Genomic DNA, 18,997 nt, shown 5'->3' on the forward strand with positions numbered 1-18,997 from the left:
ACCTATACTGGCTGAACATCTTCAGCGATGCTACCTGAACATCTTTCATAATAACAAAGCCATCTTAAAAATAAACCTTCTAGACTTGAGATGTATACCAGAATAAATTCAGGAAAGCAAGGTCAAGGAATGCACCACTAGCATCACACCTCACTCTCCAGATTTTTAGCTCCATCTTTAAGTTTTCAGGCTCAGCTAAGTTTATGTCACATTCTTAATAGCTGGAGAAAATGATCTGAGCCTGATTATCTGCCACTTCTGATAACATGTCATCATTCTGCTTTGCTTAGAAATCAACTTTGCACTGTTACAAATAACTACATCAGGCGAAAGCAAACAAACACTATAAAGTAAAACAAAGATGTAAGAATTCTTAATAACGGCCACTAAAAATCCTATGTAAAAGAAGAAGCAAAGATTTTAGATGAAACTTACCAACGCTATGCTGTTTCCCAGAAGGATAATAGTTACTGCTCAATATAGGAAAGAACATTAAAAAAAAAAAAAAAGGGAACACAATTTCAGGGCAGAATAAATTGAAATAAATATTAAAAATGTATTTTAATTACTTTGTAATTAAAAAAAAGTTTAAGAGCTCATAGGCTTGTAAGTTTAAAAGAATGATTTTAAAATGAGAAAGGAAATGCTTTTCCTAAGAAACTGAAGACAGATTACATGCTATTATGAAGACATATAAAAAAAAAATTGAGGGATGCAACATTCTTCAGAACCTCAAGAATTCTTTGGCTGAAACATTTACACCCTTTTTGTTTTGTAAATGCTTTGGACTATGATATCTTCATCAGAGGAAGAATTTTACTAAAAGTCTTGTGAGCATAGTTCAGTTTTCTGTCTCCTAAATATTTTACAATTTTCCAAAAGTAGCTTTCTTTTTGTTTCTGAGAACATTCTTTCAACTGTTACTAAAGCAGCGGTACATCTATTACTGAAACAGAGAAAAAAGTGAGAGAGGTCAATAAAAATAGTTTATATTAAATTGACATGGTTTCTACTTAAACTCTTCATTCACATCACTCCAGAATCATAGAATTGTAGAATCATAGAATTATTTAGGTTGGAAAAGATTTTTAAGATTATCAAGCCCAACAGTTAACCTAGCACTGCCAAGTCCACCACTAAACCATGTCCCCAAGCACCACATCTACACATCTTTTAAATACCTCCAGGGACAGTGACTCAACCACTTCCCTGGCAGCCTGTTCCAATGCTTGACAACCCTTTTGGTGAAGAAATTTTTCCTAATGTCCAATCTAAATCTCCCCTGGAGCAACTTGAGGCCATTTCCTCTTGTTCTATCACCTTTTACTTGGGAAAACAACACCCACCTCGCTACAACCTTATTTCAGGTAGTTACAGAGAGTGACAAGGTCTCCCCTCAGCCTCCTTTTCTCCAGCCTGAACAACCCCAGTTGCCTCAGCCTCTCCTCATAAGACACGTGCTCTAAACCCTTCACCAGCTTCATTGCTCTTCTCTGGACACACTCTAGCACCTCAATGTCTTTCTTATAGTGAGGGGTCCAAAACTGAATGCAGTATTCAATGTGCTGCCTCATCAGTGCTGAGTATAGGGGGACAATCACTTCCCTAGTCCTGCTGGTCACATAATTTCTGATACATGCCAGGATGCTATTGGCCTTCTTGGCCACCTGGGCACACTGCTGGCTCATATTCAGTCAGCTGTTGACCAACATCTCCAGGATTTTTTCTGCCAGACAGCTTTCCAGCCACTCTTCTCCAAGCCTGTTGTGTTGCATGGGGTTGTGGAGACCCAAGTGCAGGACCTGACTCTTAGTCTTGTTGAACCTCATACAACTGGCCTCAGCCCATTGATCCAGCCTTTCCAGATTTCTCTGTAGAACCTTCCTACCCTCAAGTAGATCAACACTCCTGCCCAGTTTGGTAACATCTGCAAACTTACTGAGGGTGCACTCAATCATCTTGTCCAGATCATTGATAAAGATACTAAACAGAACTGGCCCCTGATGCGCCCTGGGGAACAGCACTTGTGACCAGTTTCCAAATGGATTCAACCCCATTCATTACAACTTTTCAGGTTCAGCCATTCACCTAGTTTTTTAGCCAGCAAAGCGCATGCCATGAGGAGCCAGTTTCTCCAGGAGAATGCTGTGGGAAATGGTGTCAAAGGCTTTACCGAAGTCTAGGTAGACAACATCCACAGCCTTTCCCTCATCCACTATGGGAGTGTTCCACAAAGGATTAAGAACTGATACCTAGTTTTGATACTTTTAAAAGAACAATAAACAGCCATTTGCAAAAGTGGTGTTGAATTAGCGTGTCTTCATACACCTTGCATGTAAGTCTACAGGGGGCTCCAAAACTCTTTGCAGTGATCTGTTTTGGATTAAATTAGTGTAATGTAATTTACATCAAAACCAATTTCTGAACATGTCCATTTCTCTTCCTATACTCAATCAGGAATGAAGGAATGAAGGAAAGGAAGAAGGAAGGAAGAAAGAAAAGGATAATATTGCATTAATTCATTCATCATTTCTTTTTGCTATTTTTGGACTGTAAGATTGCTTCATCTACTGTCATATGAGTTATAATTAATAGCATTAATAAGGTGCTCAGCCTACATGGAAAGAAAATTAATGTTATTAGCCAGAGAATAACTCTCTAAGGCATGTCACATGCAGTAACATTATAACTGTGAATGCTTTAAACACTGAATTCTGTTATACAAATATCAGTATGCAAAAGTAGTAGACATACGTGGTCCCAAAGCTTAACCAGAGATTTTGTATTTCGTATTTTTGACATGGACTGTAATCATACTCTTTAGTATTGGTTTAACAAGTTATAAACATGAAAAATTCAAAGGAGTATTTTAATTATTTGCAATAAATAACTGAAAATGAAGAATTGTCTTCTGTTTAGAATTCTCAGTCTGAGTGGACTTCTCTGTCTTGCTAGAAAGGCTTGTTAACTTTTTCTTTTGCAAATGGCAGCTAAAGTCTTCTTTCTGATTCCAGCTGTTATCTCAAAATAGAAACAATATTTCATTTGCATTTCATGGCCCAATCTTGATACAACTTTTTCATCACCTGTACCTGACAGTACCAACTTCTACAACTACTTCTAACTTCTCTTCTAGTCTTTCTTTTCCCAGTCATCCATAAGAGTTTTCCACAGTATTTCCCACTCAGCGGATAACACATTGCAAGTTTCTTTTAGAATTGAATTTAAATTGGTGTTTTTTTACCTACCAGTTGCCAAACATTTCTGATGTTATACTGTAAGGCAGTTTTCCACACACTCATTTTTTTTTCCTATGCTTTGGGTTGTCTTTAATTAGGTTTTGCAGCATATTGTTATATTTGGGCTATTCTGTTCATATTGCTTTTGCAAGCTACATGCATCTATGCATAAATACTAATTTCTGTCTAGTCAATGATAAAACCTCCCTTTGTGGAAGGCTTATAGTTTTCACCTTTTCAGCTTTTCCAGACAATTTTGACTTTTCTACTGTATCATCTTCAGAGGCATTCCAAGAAAATACTGGTTACTGACATGAGCAGTACAGTGAATAAATCTATTTTTTCTGGCATAGTTGATGCATTAAGACTGGAATTTTCAGTGGAGGTTAATGGAAATAAGTACTCCCTTCAATTAAAAAAAAAAAAAAAGAAAAATGTTATATTATTCTTTCAGATTCCTTTGGAAATGACAGCCATAACTTTTTTTCATCATTCTAATAATGGAGGAGAAAGTAACAGGAGAATGAAACATATTTTCTACCTCCCAGAGCAAATACGCAATCTGTCAACAGAGGAGTCTTACAAGACATAAGTGAAACCAAGTAACCAAACTCCCAAATGAAATAAAATTTCAAGCTTGTATACTAGTTTATGACAGATGAGGATCTGTTCCCTGATTGATTAAGCTAGCTCTGCTTCCCCTGATGCTCCTGCAAATGATTGTAAAGTTCAACACCCGACGAAACTCATGTATCTCGTCTCTGAGCTTGTTCGAAATTGCTATGTTATCACCACTGAATTTGGATCTCTGATTTATTCCAAGCTTTTTAAATAATATGCTTCTGTCCTACGGTTTGGTTTGTTTGACACATCTCCTAAGAGCCTGTGGTCATTCTGGAAGAGCGCAGTGGTTTTCAATCTGTTACCACCTCTGCCTCATTAAAGAGCCTGAATCAGAAGAACGTGAGCTGCCTGGTTTTCAACTTGCTCTTTAAATTCTGGAGCCACTCTACTCTCCTGAAGGAGGCAGTGAAACGTAATGGCAGCAGCAAACAATCAATGAGGCTGGGATAAGTTAACTATTGCGGAACAGAGAAAGAAACAGTAAAATCAAACACAGTAAGATCAGCTAACGCTCAGTAGCTTACTACAATGTGGATACAAACAGAAATGACAACACATGTACACTTTTTTCTAATGCAAGCACTTAATGCACTAAATGCTGGTGGCCATTGACAGAAGTGATAAAGATTCAGCGTGTAATACAACTGGAATGAAAGCCACTCTCTTGTTACAAAACCTGGTTTACAAAAGAGGTTTTTTCTGTTTAATCGAGTTGCCTTCCACATTGAAAGCCCTTCCTGCTAAGTGTATCACAGTTTCTCACAACAGTTTTCCCCATTTTTTCATATAGTGCACTAAAGACATTACAAATCACCAAATGTGCTGTGATGCCTTGTTTCCCCTAGCTTCTGCAACTAGACCTCTTGATGCAAAATATGCAAAGGAATATACATTATGTTTTACTGTACAGTTTAAAAATATTTATCCACCACAGTTGAATATCTGTTTGTAGCAACTTAATAAAGAAGTTAACATTTTCTTGAAGAAAGCCAATTTGCATTCAGCTGCACTGAGAACAGAATCGACTCGAGGTATATGGGAAGGAGGAATACAAGCTCATCTTCAGCACTTAATACTGCTATTCTACAATATGATTCTTTTCAAATGTGGCCTGTTACTTGTTTTCACAGGTGATTATCTCTGGAATCAGAGAGTCATTCCAATACATCTAGAGATAAGGGAATTTTGTTGAAAGATGTAATGATGAACTGCTGTCCAAGCTCAGAGAGAATGGAAGGCTCTGAAAGGTAAATTGTTTGGTTTTGTTCTTCATGAACAGAAGTGGACCTCACTTGAGTGATATCACTAATTCAGAGAACTCACTAAAATAATTAGCAAATTACTTCTGCTAATAGTGCGTATCATAGTGACTTTATCTGAAAATATTTTGATACCAATATCTTGTGATCACTTTTTGTGTTAGTTTATTGTTTTATGAGCACAACCTGTAGAAACCTGTTGGCACCCAGAAGCTCATGGGGTTGGGTTCAACTACTGTGCTTCAAATGTCCATAGTTAAGGTGTCCATATCTCTGCTAAATCCATTCTGTATTGACTATCTTCATAGTCAAAGAATAGAGCAGGCATTTGCAGGACACAATAAATTTGATCATAAAGTAGATATCATAAGAGATCAGACTATTGTGACTTTAAAATTACTGTTTCTTTCCCTTAAGTATAGAGGATAAGTATGTCAGATATACTGTAGACACATAAATGGCTGAAATCTGCATTTGGTTGGCATGAATGTAAGTCTCCCATGAATTTTGTCCATTGATATTAGAAGTATATGTAACATACCTACACTCCAGTCCATTTCCTCTACTGCATCCCCATATAAACCATGCTTACTCTTTCCTCTGAAATTTTTTGAAGCGTATAGAGCAGTATGGACATGGAGATAAGACAGGACAAGAAGAAATGGTGCATCCGTGTTCCTGGAAAACAAAACAAAACAAAACCAAACCCCAAAACTTTAGTATATTTTATAACTAAAATATATAACTATTTATAAAATTTCTACAAAGAAATCTTTCTACAGTAGAGCTCAAAAGAAAGAGGAAGAAAAGGAATGTTGTAACTCATTACAGGATATTCCTGAATACACACACATACACACAGTAAAAATGTCATTCTTTACTATGTATTGAATTGAAAGCAAAAATAAACAACAAAATCTAATTACTGTTTGCTATACATATTGAAAGAGGACTTGTTTAAAGCCAAGAACCTAGCAGTTTCTGGCTACAAGCACCTCTCCTTACTTTACAAGTACATATTTAAATTCCTGAATACAATTGCTATTCAAAAACATACCTTTGTAACTACATAATATGTGAAACACAATTATCTTCCTCAAAAGGTCAAATGGAAGCTAATCCACTAGACTATTATGAGGACCAGGGTCAAATATACCATAATATCATTGACGATGTTAAATCAAGTATACTAGTACTTTTCCTCTTTCATTATTCTGGGTTAAGGCATATGACCAAATCTTCTCTTGCCATTGAATGCTCTATGTGTGTATGCATGTGATCAGTACATAACACTACTAATATGTTGTACCAAAAAGTAAGTAATCTTAAAGTATGTACTAGTATAAATAAATATTTTTCCTCTGACAGTAATGAACAGTCTCCATTGTCTTCAGTCTATTTCCTGAACTGATACAAAAGAAAGAGTGCAATAAAAGTACTCTCTGTAAATTTTGCTGTTTATGTGATCTGTCAACATGGTATTTATGATCAGTTCCAGCAGGCTGTGAAAGCACAGCTCAAGTAAGAACTTTTTCTTATGCATTATTTATGGAACTTTACTTAAAATTGTGCAGTACTAGCCAAACTTACTGCTATATGCTCTAAAAGCATTTGTAGTACATGATGCATACTGTAAATATCACTTGAATCACAAAAGCACTACCCAGAAAACTTGTCTGGATCTCACCTTAAAGCACACAGCTAATTACAGAGTACTTTTGGCTTTATTTAACATATTTTCCCTCATCAGTTTGTGGTGCATAATACCTGTTGTTCACATCAAGATCAAAGGGAGACTATATATTCCCTCATGCAGTTGATTCATCCACCTTTTAAAGAGGGAAGGAACAATATAGACATGCACATACAAATCATTTCTTTAAAATGAAAAAAAATCTAACCTTTAGAACTTGAAAACAACGTCTTTTATTAAGAGATTCATACAATATCAATACTTCACTCTGAAGAAAAAAAAGTAGGTTTAGTCTAGTGTATTTATGATCCATTTTTCTCTCTCCTTGATTGGATCTGGCTTTGCACAAGTTGCATGGTTAAAGCTTTAAAGCTTTTTTTTTTTTTACTGCCATAGGCAGTAGCATATAAACTCAAAATAGGAAAATTTTATCCAGATTATTCACTTGATAAGTGTGTTTCTGACTGGGAATTTATCTTCATAAAAAGTTTCTCATTTTTTAAAAAATAACAGAATAAATAGAACATTTTTCACATGGAAAATGGAAATAAAATTATTTTAATTCCCTTCAAATATTTGTGCATGTATCCTGCATCATTTTAGTATTATCAAGTACAAATCCAAAAAAACAAAGACAATATTTTTCATAAAAGATACACTTTCCATGAAGTTGTGTTTGTTGCTATTTGAGAGGTCATATATGTGAGAATCTTTCATTACTGTAGCAACAAATAGAACATGAGACTTCTGACTCAATTAGAAAGACTGAAAATGTCAGAACTTCAAGTAAAAAAAAGATGTATACTTCTAAGTTTAATATTTCTTATGTATATTAATGTAACACTGACCTTTCATTAAAGAACATTTCTGCAAGGCAGCTGATTTTTGTTTTACAACCTGCATTTTTTACTGCATGAGATTATCTTTGACTTTTTCCTTAAACACAGTTCACTGAATTGAGAGTAATATACAAATTCTAGAGGAAAACACCACAAAAATCTACTTTATACTTATCATGGTGCAGGTGCGATTTGCTTTTCATGCAAACTTCTTTGTTCTAATGTCACAGAGATAGCGTGTACTTCTAAATGTATATCTGTATTGCTAAATGTGAGTACCAAAAGCCTGCACTTTAAATGTTATTTTCAAGAGATAGCAAGGCAGGTTTGTTTTGTTTTTTTTTTTAAATGGAACTGACACAAAGATCTAACTTTCATGAAGAGTCATCAAATCAATGATTGATATGGAAGGGCACTACATCATTCTCTTCTTTGCAACTCAAATTGACAGGTCCTGATTGACAGTTCGCTGTCAGGTGGAGAAGTGTCTCACCTATTAATATCCTATAAAAGATCACAGGCAGCTATTTATCTCCTGCCAAAACTCTTTGAGGGGAATCATAACTGACTACCTTTTCCGTGACCTTGAAAATGGAATGACAATATCAGCTGGTAGGCAGGAGAGAAATTTGACGGTAACAGTTTAACTCCTGAACCATTTCAGTAAACAGCTCCTTCAAAAATATATTGCTGCTATCTTTTACACAGTTCAACCACAGTGAACTTTAGTTTCCAAATATCTGAGATTCACTTACTCAAATATAGGAAAAAATTTTATCCTAACATGAATCAGACAGTTTTTTCAATTTACTGAGTAGCCAGAGAGATGACACACATCTGACATAAGACATACTTTAATGTGTGCTTAACTGATCTTAAAAACAGTTAAATGCATCGCACTGCTGGTGACTCCTTTGCATGGCACAGTACTAGGTTCTTCTTATTTAGTGTGAGGGGTCTTCACATTACTCAAGGATTTAGTTCAGGCTTGAGCTGTAAAACACAGCTTTAAATTGGGTGAGAGAGTAAGTTACAACTAATCTTACTTTTTGCTTCACACACGAGTCTTTTAACATTTTTCCTGCATTTTTGCTCTAAATACTTGCTGCATTGAAAACTCCTTGGGTACTTTTGTTTTCTTTTCTGTGCATTGATAATCTAAAACCACTGCTGCAGGGCAACAGGCAGGGCTCTGAATTTGTGTGCCTGTGACTGTCAAATCAAACTGAGATTTCAAATATGAGTTTTATATGGGAAACGAGATGGGGAACATGGGCTCCATTTTACTCTTCACAATCTATTCTAAATTAACCTTTAATATGTTGGACAAGTATGATCTTTCTAAACCAAACTTTTTTTTGCTACAGAGAAATTATCCTCACATTCTGTCATAAAGCATGCATTTTTAACCTGTTAGACTACTATACCCTCTATAACAGTGAAGGTGCTATAATTCACAGCAGCTGAATATGCGAGCAGATATACTCGGCTTTGCCTGAGCTGGGCAAACAGTGTGCTGTGCTAAAATTGGGTTAAGAATTGTTTCTGTAATCCCCAAAATCTTATAAATTCCAGCTAATTCACCCATAACACTGAAATAGCCTGCAAGGAACTATTTGAAGTAGATATAGGGGTAAAATATATTACTTCTTATAAGGATGAGTACGTATGATTTAATAAGGCTTATTGAATGAGATGATGTAATTTTCACATAGTCACAGTGCACCACGGTCACAGATAAAAGGAAAGAAAAGAAAAATGCTGAAGTATATAATCTAAAGACATATTTTCAGCACAAATTTGTAACAGTGTGTCAGTACAGGCAAATGCAAAGCTAACTTTTCCTCTCCTGTAACTCTCCTTTAATAAAAACATTCTTCTTATTCAATATCCCCCCAGTGGATAAATTCATTCACTGCTTATTCCCCATGGCTCCCTTCTCTGCTTCCATACTAGATCGCCAATTAGACAGTGCTCTTTGTGACTGGAGTGGCTGAATGCGCTTCATTAATCCTTGTTCCTGCAGAAGGAAAAGCTAAACCTTGGCTTAGTTTTATCAAAGCAGGACTTTGTCCTACAAGCTGGATTTTCTTTTATTCTGACTGCTAACAGTGCTAAAATCCTTGCTACCATGAATGAATCCATGAATTTATATTTCTGTCTTACTCTTTTAAAAGACACATATATTAAAAAAGAGTAGTAACTTATAAGCCATAAAAAATCTAATGGATCTTCATCAGGCAGGGGGATTGGACTAGATGATCCTTTGAGGTCCCTTCCAATCCCTAACATTCTGTGATTCTGTGATATACATACATCATGTGTATATAAAGATACACAAACTCTTCTCTATATTTTGTATTTTGCTGTAAACTATAAAGGATCTTCTTGCAGAATTCATAAAAACACTTGATTTCAGAACTCCAACTGCAGTACAACATGTCAACTGCTTGATCTTAAGACCTAGTGATATATGGAAAAACTCTAAACCACAGTCTGATAGATTGGATGAAAATAAATTTGAAGATGTGTTGTAACAGTGTTTGAAGGACTGAAATAGAATAGATGAAAACAAAATAAAAAATAATAAATCATAAAAGTTTGAATATTATGACTATGCAATCAAGGACTGAAAAAAATAAACCTGCATGAAAATTGTACAACATTATCTTGATCATAGCTTTGGAATATAACCATGTTTGTATGCAAATACTGTTTTCTAGAATGTAAATTTCATTAGGGTTCTTTTAAAAAAAATATTATTATTGTTATCAGCTATCCAAAATTGTCAGAGAGGTATTCTGTATCACAGAGTGGTACTTTTGTCTTGTTAATTTCTGATACGTTAAAAACACGTCTCTGTCATTTTCCAAATTTGGATTGTCTGTTCAATTGGTCATTAAAGGACATGCTGAAGACACATGAGTGACAACCACATTGAACTTAACATGAAATAATTAGCATTCATTTGACTTTCAAATATACTGCAATGTCTAGAGAGTGCTCTGATACATTTACAACATGACATATCTGCTCTTGGGAAAAAGTGATTAGAATTAACATACACTGAGCTTACCTGCCCATTTACAATTAGGGTGAGCAATTAATTAGTATTTGTTTTCACACACCGGATCTGATACTTGTATATATTCTTCTCCAGTGCCACTTCTGAGTATTTAATATTGTATTTGCTCTCATTCAATCTACCTAGGAACAAATGAAAACAGTAATACACATATCCTAGACTAAGGATATCAGGACACAGTATCACCTCTCAAAAAACCCACATCAAAGTAAGTATAACAGCACATAGCTATAAACTATGAAGGAATTATAAGAAGACTTGAAAAATACAAAATCTAATTATTATATACATGGTAAGAAGCCACAAAGTTGACAATATGACTGTCATTTTGTCATGACAAATATGAGAGATAGCTAGAAAAGATAATAATGTCAGGAAGTTCATTGCCTGAACTCTGAAGAACTTATAAAGGTAATATAGGTAATAGGTATAATAAACCTATATAGATAAAACATTTATATTGTAATTGTTGTATAACTACATATAGATTCATATGTATTACACATAAATACAGTATAAAAGGGCTATATAGAAATTATCAGTGCTGTTGAAGATCAAAGCTTCATCATACATTTAAAGATAATTAACCAATTAAATAATGCATGATAGTTGATGATTTTTAGTTTGATGATAAAATGTATTAAGAACCAGTTAAGGTGAACGACTGAATTCTTCAAACTCAGGCGTTTGTACTCTGGTATACTTGTGCAAAGGGATTACTGGTGTACAGGACTGAGCTTGCTACTTATTGTATTATTTAAACAAAATAAGTCGGTATGACAAATCAAGTGTTGAGTTAAACGTGTGGCTGAAAGAGGGCTGAAAGAGACTGCTCACTGAAAGAAGTGGAACAAGAGTGCCGCGGAGCAACCGTGGCTTCCAAAAACCTGGTGGCCCTTCACTTATGAGTGCCAGATGTCTGACTGCTGCTACAACCTGGTTACCTCTTGACAGCCATTCCTCTAGAAATGGCCAAAGTCAGTAGACTAGTCACAAAACCAATGGTCTACAGGTGCACTGGAGTTGACAGGTATAAACTATATAATGTCCGAATCAGTGTGTCGAAGTACATATTGATTTTGTTGCTCACATTAATATATGGGACAGATCAGTTCAGTGAATATTATTCTAATTACTTCTACCCTCAGGTGCAAATTTTATGGTCATATACTTTGCATATGAATTCACTACAGGGCAGAGTTAAGATCGCTCGAATGCCCTAATTGCTTCTCAATACCTTAATGTGCTTGGATATTCTTTAATTCAACATTGACTCCGAATTGTCTGGGTTATAATTCTCACTATAATTGCAGCATTCCTGTAACAAAGTTTATTGTAAATTACAAATATGTGCAATTAACCTTGACTTCAATTTAATATCACTTTTGTCTGGAAACCACATAGAGAACTGAGGCCAAGTGCCCAGCTGATGTAAAGCCACTTACCTCCAGCTGAGTCAACAAAGCTAGGCTGACTTAGATGATACATTGTTTCGCCAGCTCTAAACACTAAGCTCTACAATAACACTGTGCACATTATGAATACTAATACAGTTAAAAGAGTTACTAGTTTTCAAGCATTGATTTCCAATCTTGAACTCACCATGGTTTCGAGGCTACCATTTTATTGTCATTGCATTGAAATCAATGAAACATTCAGAGATACTGAAAACATTACGAATCACTACAGGCACATTACATATTCGTAAATCACGAAAGAATCTTCCAACATATAGTTAATGTACTCAAGAATCTTTAAAATCACCAAAATCTTGGTCACTAAGCAAATACCTCTCAACAATTTTCAAAGGGAGGTATGTGTTTGTAGCAAACAAAGTACTTCACTGCTAAATTAGTTAGACTGTAAATAAGAAGGCACCTTTATATCTATCACCATTGCCAAGAGAGAATAAAGATGTTTTAGTTTATTTATAAATACTCACGAGAATTGTTGGGAAGACTTATTCACTTAATGCAATTTGATATAAAAAGCATTTTATTTTGGTATGATGGGTAGATATGGCCACATCAAATATTTATAATTATAGAAATGATAGAAAAATTGCAGTATGATATCAAGATTTTAGATATTTTTTCTTACTAACAGTCTTGATGACTACTGCATGCAGTCATTAAGTCTAGAAAATTTAGCTTCTGATTCTTTAGTATAAGTGTTCATTCAGAAATGATGTCGTGTGAATGTATTCACAGTACCTACCTGGTACATACTTTTCAGAATAGTAATTAAGAGACTTCTTATGTCTTAGAACATGCTTTTACTTTTCATTAATTATTTTTCAAAATGATGCAACTGGTTTCAAAAGCATCCAAGAAAAATACTTTCGCATATTTTTCAAGTTAAATGGATGAAATATTTTTGCTTCAAATATATTGACTAATATTTCCGAATATAAAAATATATATACTTTTATAATTTGAGCCTACTAAAAGCCCTGTGGTGGCAATTATGTCAAATGAACCTAACATTGCAAAAATGAAGAATAACTTCAGATGATTTTGTACATCAAATGTTTAGGTGAGCCAATGTGATGTCTATTGAAAAATCATTACTTTCAAAAAGTCATTTATTTCCTAACTTCTGTAAATCAAATATTTTCAAATGAATCTGGCATAAAAGTGGAGGCATCTAAAATGACATTATCTTAAAAAAATTGCCTTATGAATGCCATTTAATGGATGCATCAAATGAATGCCAAAGTTTCCCACTCCAGAAAAGTCATGGATTATGACTCTGCATTGTGCTTTCACATAATTAAGTCACACCACAGAAGATTTTACGTATTTCAAGTTACACGAAATTCTCAAGAATGAAAGTCCTAAAAGTTAGATGTTTAAATGATTTTTTTTCTGAAGTACGCAAACATAGTTTTAAATTTGTATAAAGAAAATAATTACATACTCAATAGAAAAAAAGTTACTTTCACTAAAAATATTAACTTCAGTCATCTTTTAAAGGAAAAAAAGATGATAATATATAATGACATATTCCTCATGACCACCAGTTCATATTTTTTTCCTACTTTTTCAGAAGCATTGTCATTGTAAAATGCCAGCATTAACTTATAACACAGTTAGAAACCTACCTTCCTATAAACTGCACGGCTTCCTTTGTCAGTCTCTGAGTAAGGTTCTCATAGGATAGTGGTTGCTGGATAATCTGATGGTCCCTCATTAAGAAGCAGTTCAGGTGTCGAAAATGATAAAAGAAAAAGATCAAAACCGCAAGTGAAATAGCGGTTATTAACAAGCAGTAACCCAGTGCTTGGAAAGGTACTTTGAGGAGGCCAATGTACTGCGCTATTGCCAAAGAGACCAGGGTGATTCCAGCGATTTTGATTGGGATGACAAGGGATTTCTGAACCCCTTTTAAAAATACGCTGCCTTGGCCAGGTTTGCAGTCTCTAAAATTGGTCACGGTAAGCCCATAAAAGTAATCAAATCCATGACTAAGGGGGTGGTGACAGAAGTCATTACTGCTTTCACAGTTCATCCCAAGATGCCACTTTCCTGCAAAGAGAAAAGGACAGAGAGTATTTTTGTAGTTAAATCATCAAACTTATAATGTGTGCTATTCCAAACATGAAACTGTCACTATGTGACTGATATCCCTCCACCTTCAGCATTTATTGTGTGGATCCTTATTTTCTATCTATTTTTTTTTTTTTTTATGCCTTCATCAAAGACTTGTTTCATGTCTGTCTCTTCATTTTAGTTAGAAATAGTTTGGCACAGCTCCTGATGGAGACCATTAAATTTTGAGTGGGCCAGCAGGTCAGTGAAGAGCAACAGAGTCCTAACAGATAGTTAACTTTGAAAATGAAGCCTTTGTGCATGTGTAGTTAAGTAGTCATAAGAAAATATATTTTTGTAGCAGCTACTGCTTTCTTAGGAAGAGCCAATACGGAATAATGAAATATCCTTTATGATTTTTTTTTCTGGCAAATCAGTCACATTTGACTAGTTTATTTAAAAAAAACAAACAAACCAACAACAAAACAACAGTAACAAATGGGAAATAAGTCAAGAATAGTGAAATTACCAAGGCATTTATTATTTAAATGATTGCAAAATCTCTTAGATTTTTTATTTAAATATATTTTATATATATAGAAATAAAAAAAGAAACAACAGTAACAAGTAAATTTCCGCCAAATACTCTCTCTCACAGCATTTTGTCTCACTAGGAAATCATTCTAATTCTGTAATAATGTTGGACACTGACTGACACAAGAAAAAGGTGAGTCTGATTTGCATTATAGTAGCATAATCTATGATCATGTTGATTACAGTAAGTAGATAATTCACTCTATGGCACAGGTACAACTTCGCACCATATGCTTATGCATCACTTAGTGCAATAAAAGTAACTGTTTAGTAGATGTTATTTAAATTCAAATGCATAATTTAAAAGAAATCAAATACATTTAAGCCTATTGACAAATTATGGCTAGAGCTATGATCTTTGGTCTAAGCAAGGAAACGTGTTGAATATTTGACAAAATGTGTCACCTTTGACAAAACATATTACAATATACATTGCTGGACCAAATTTTATTTATTTTTTTCTGAATCAAATATCTACACACGACCAGCATAATTCAGGGGTTGTGATCTTAAAAGAAATAAACAAAAAAAGGTGAAAACCCAGTAAGTCCTCAACTCCATAACCTAGACCAAAGAAATTGGAAATATTTTGTTTTAGAGACTTCAGGATACACATGGTAGAAAGTATATGAAAGAGACAAAGTATATATAGAATTTTCCCCTTTCCCGAACCATCCCAGTTTTTATATATCTGTAAGAAAGAGTCCTGATGCAGGCAGTCCTGAGCATCTCCTGCAGAGCAGCATATTCATCCTGCACTTCTGCCTTTGGCAATGCCAAATGTGGATACTGCAGTAGTGAAGAGGGTGAAGATGGTGGTTAGTTGTGATTTTTTGAAATAGTACCTAGCAAATGGGCTCAATGTCATTACTTCTTTCACAAACAAGAGAACTAAGGGATGGGATGGGAATGCTGTGTGCCTAAGTTCACCCAACAGCAAAAGTGGAGAAATGTATCACAGAAATGTTGAGCCTGATTGAATACTTAGGTGGTATTTCAGTTCTCCTCATACATCTCTTGCTGGTCTTAGGTTAGAAATACCTTCTGTACATCACAGAAGCAGGTATAAAAGCATTTTCAGGTCTGCTTATGTGCCAGTGAAATGGAGGCCTCTATAGTTTTCTCATCCCATCAGAAGTTTTCCCACTTACTGGCAGATGGCCTCTTACCTGAGGTGGTATTCTGCTTTCCACAGGCAGAATGGCTCTATTGCTACTTTTGACACGATCCAGTGAATATTATTGTGGCCGATTACAAAAAGAGAAATGCAGATCACTGTACTGAATATTTAGATGTTATAATGGTGCCATAAAGGGCTAGCTAAGACTGCTACTCTGAATTTCATTCCCAGCAAGTATTGACGCAGATTTTAGAAAATAAATGCTTCAATGTTTTCTCTTAGGTTTACACAACTGTCTTTATGGAATAATTGTAAAGCCAGATAGGTAGCAAAGTGAGCATGAAACAACTCTCATCAAGTCAGATAACTGAAAAAAAAGTTAGAAGTTTATAATCACAAATATAAATTATCTTAAAGTTTGGGGTTTTTTTTGTTGTTATTTGTCAATCTCGAAGCACCTATAATTCAGTTAAAAAATATGAAAAAGAAACCCCAAAAAATTAAATATACTTTAAGGTCATTTATAACAGTATAAAGAAGTTTGTTTAAGCTGGATCTCAATAAAACTAGACCTTGCAAGCAGAAGACTCTTGCAACAACAAATTAGGACAAGGGAAAAAATAGGACCTATTTTTATCGAAAGGGTTTTAGCAAGCACAACAAATTGTTCAATGTCAAGATGAACTTGGGCCTCAAAAAAAGATTTTCTCAGAAGCAACTTAAGCCAAACAAATCAGAGGGCAGGTTAGCTCAGAAGAGCAATAGAAGCACTGGCTCAAATTCTATCGGCAGCTGTGACTGAAAGACACAATTGCCACTCTCAAATGGCTGACAAGGTAGAGAGACTTCATAGGTCCTGCACTACTCTGAAAAAGCAAGTGATGACTGGGTGCACAATACATGTTTTGTTTCATTCTTTGTGACAATAAGTCCTGCCTTGAGTTAGTGTTCAACAGATTACTGCAATGTGCTTTACACTCTGGGGCCCTTCTGAATCTGAGAGAAGGGCAAATTACTCTCATCTCTTTGCCAAGTGAAGCTTCATAGCATGGACACTTCACACAAGCATCATGCACATTTCAGCAGATTCTACCAAGCTTTTGAGTGAAATTTATGCTCTTCATTGTAAATTATGAATACCTTAATAGTTTGAGACCTAGGCTTTTTTCCCTCTCCTTTGGCCACAATTAACATTTCTGCAGAGCAAAAGCAATGCAATGAAAGGTTAAGAGGAAATAAGAGGCAAGTCTTATTCAGCCAAGAAACGTCATTTGGAACTGTTTTTCAGAGCCAAGAACATTGGAAAGGCTGCAAAAACACATGTTTTCCCTTTACTTTTCCCTTAGACAATTGAAAACGGAGTAATCTGAAGACTTACTTATATATATTGATATATTTCTTTTGGTATGGTTTTGTGCCCTTCAGATAAATGGTAAGATGCAAGACGCAGAGCAAGATGCAAATGGAAATATTTTACTTGCTCAAAGAAATATATTTATATAAGATATACATAGTAATAATATAAAATATATGTGCATATATTAGTAATATGGTCAGATTTTAAGCTGTTCTATTAATAACTGTTCTATTAATCCTCCTTCATAGAATCAGTCAATCTTGTATTTCTCACTACTCTGATAGTGTGTTCAAATACTATACCACCTCATTTTGGAGGAAAGATACCAGTCTCAATTTATCTGTTAGCATTTTAAACTTTGGAGGTAAGCTACATGGGTGGATTTTAAACTTTTCTGGATGCTAGACAATACACTGTGTAACAGTACTGAGGAAAAGTTGACCTTTACTCAACTGTAATTGAGTATAGCAGTAGCTAAAATAATATCTATCTACCTTCAGTTAAATTTTTGTATTATGAATAGCTATTTCCTACAAAACGTCAACATTTCTTGCTACTCTCCAGGATCCTTAACTGGTGAAATGTTACATATTCAGTGCTGCTGCCTTTTTTAAGAAAACTTGGTTTTGTTGCAGATTTTCTGAGTGTGTCTCTTCCTGCCAGATCTATTGGATGTCACCTTCTTTGTGTCACAAGGGAAAAACAATGAGGTAAAAAAATGTATACATAAAACAGATTTATAGCTGAAATATATTTAGGGACGTATCAAGCAAGAGGAAGCATATATTCAAAGAAGGGAAAAAAATTAAAAAAGAAAGGAAAATGCATTTAAGAAAGAAAAAAATGTCCTTAGAGAGTAAAGAGGAGAGAAACTTGGCAAAAAAAAGAAGTGACAGTACAGGCTTGAGAAACTGAAAGGCTTCAAATTACCCTTATGCCAATCCATCACTGGTGCAGGATTTGACAATTAATTGTTTGGGAACTGCTGAGTTAGACTGAATCAAGCAAAGACTCCCTGACCTAGACCAATATGATGTGATAAGAATATCAGCAGAGGCAGCAAAGGGGTTGGTTTGGAACCAGAGTCTGTCTATCTAGTCTTCAAATCTACATAATTTTTCTTTTTGTCATTTACATATACTTTATTCTTAATTTTAATGCACTTCTTGATTTTTGGAAGCCTTCATTATACTTTAAGGATATGGTAATATTACATCTTACGGTTTCATAGCTATCATTCAGGCCACTTGGAAGAATTGTTCATTAAGCATCATGAAGATAATTTCTGGAGATCTAAGTGGCAAGCTGTCATGTTGCAGTGAAAGCAGTTAAAAAAAGAATAGTAACTAGGTCAGTCCCAGAAAATGAGTATTTGTATTACAGTACTTACTACAAACAGAAAAATGATTTTTTTTTTCAGTCTTTAGTTGAATATGGAGCAATAAGAATTAACTCCATGATGAAAATGACAAATTATGAATGGCTTTTTTGCGCTACGGTTCAAATACACCTACAATAAACATACTTCTGTTAAGATTTTCTTTTCTGTTTTTAATCTGTTAGGACATGAAGGTGTTTTATACTTTCTAAGACTGGTGTATAGCCAAGCAGGACTTTTTAGTTAGGAACATCAACATTGGTTACCTACACAACACAT

General features: G+C 34.7%; 1 protein-coding gene across 1 annotated transcript in view; it reads right to left on the bottom strand.

Annotated features, from left to right (window-relative positions):
- Positions 1 to 18,997, bottom strand: part of STS (steroid sulfatase) — a 90,155-nt gene that overhangs the window by 64,351 nt on the left and 6,807 nt on the right. The window contains exons 4-5 of the mRNA XM_086609546.1: positions 13,843 to 14,266; positions 5,664 to 5,800 (exon numbers count right to left, since the gene is read on the bottom strand). Coding sequence (XP_086465672.1) covers positions 5,664 to 5,800; positions 13,843 to 14,266 — 561 coding nt within the window. The remainder of the gene's footprint in view (positions 1 to 5,663; positions 5,801 to 13,842; positions 14,267 to 18,997) is intronic.

Source organism: Tauraco erythrolophus, chromosome 1 (assembly GCF_009769465.1).
Source record: "Tauraco erythrolophus isolate bTauEry1 chromosome 1, bTauEry1.pri, whole genome shotgun sequence".
In the NCBI taxonomy this organism is placed as follows: domain Eukaryota; kingdom Metazoa; phylum Chordata; class Aves; order Musophagiformes; family Musophagidae; genus Tauraco; species Tauraco erythrolophus.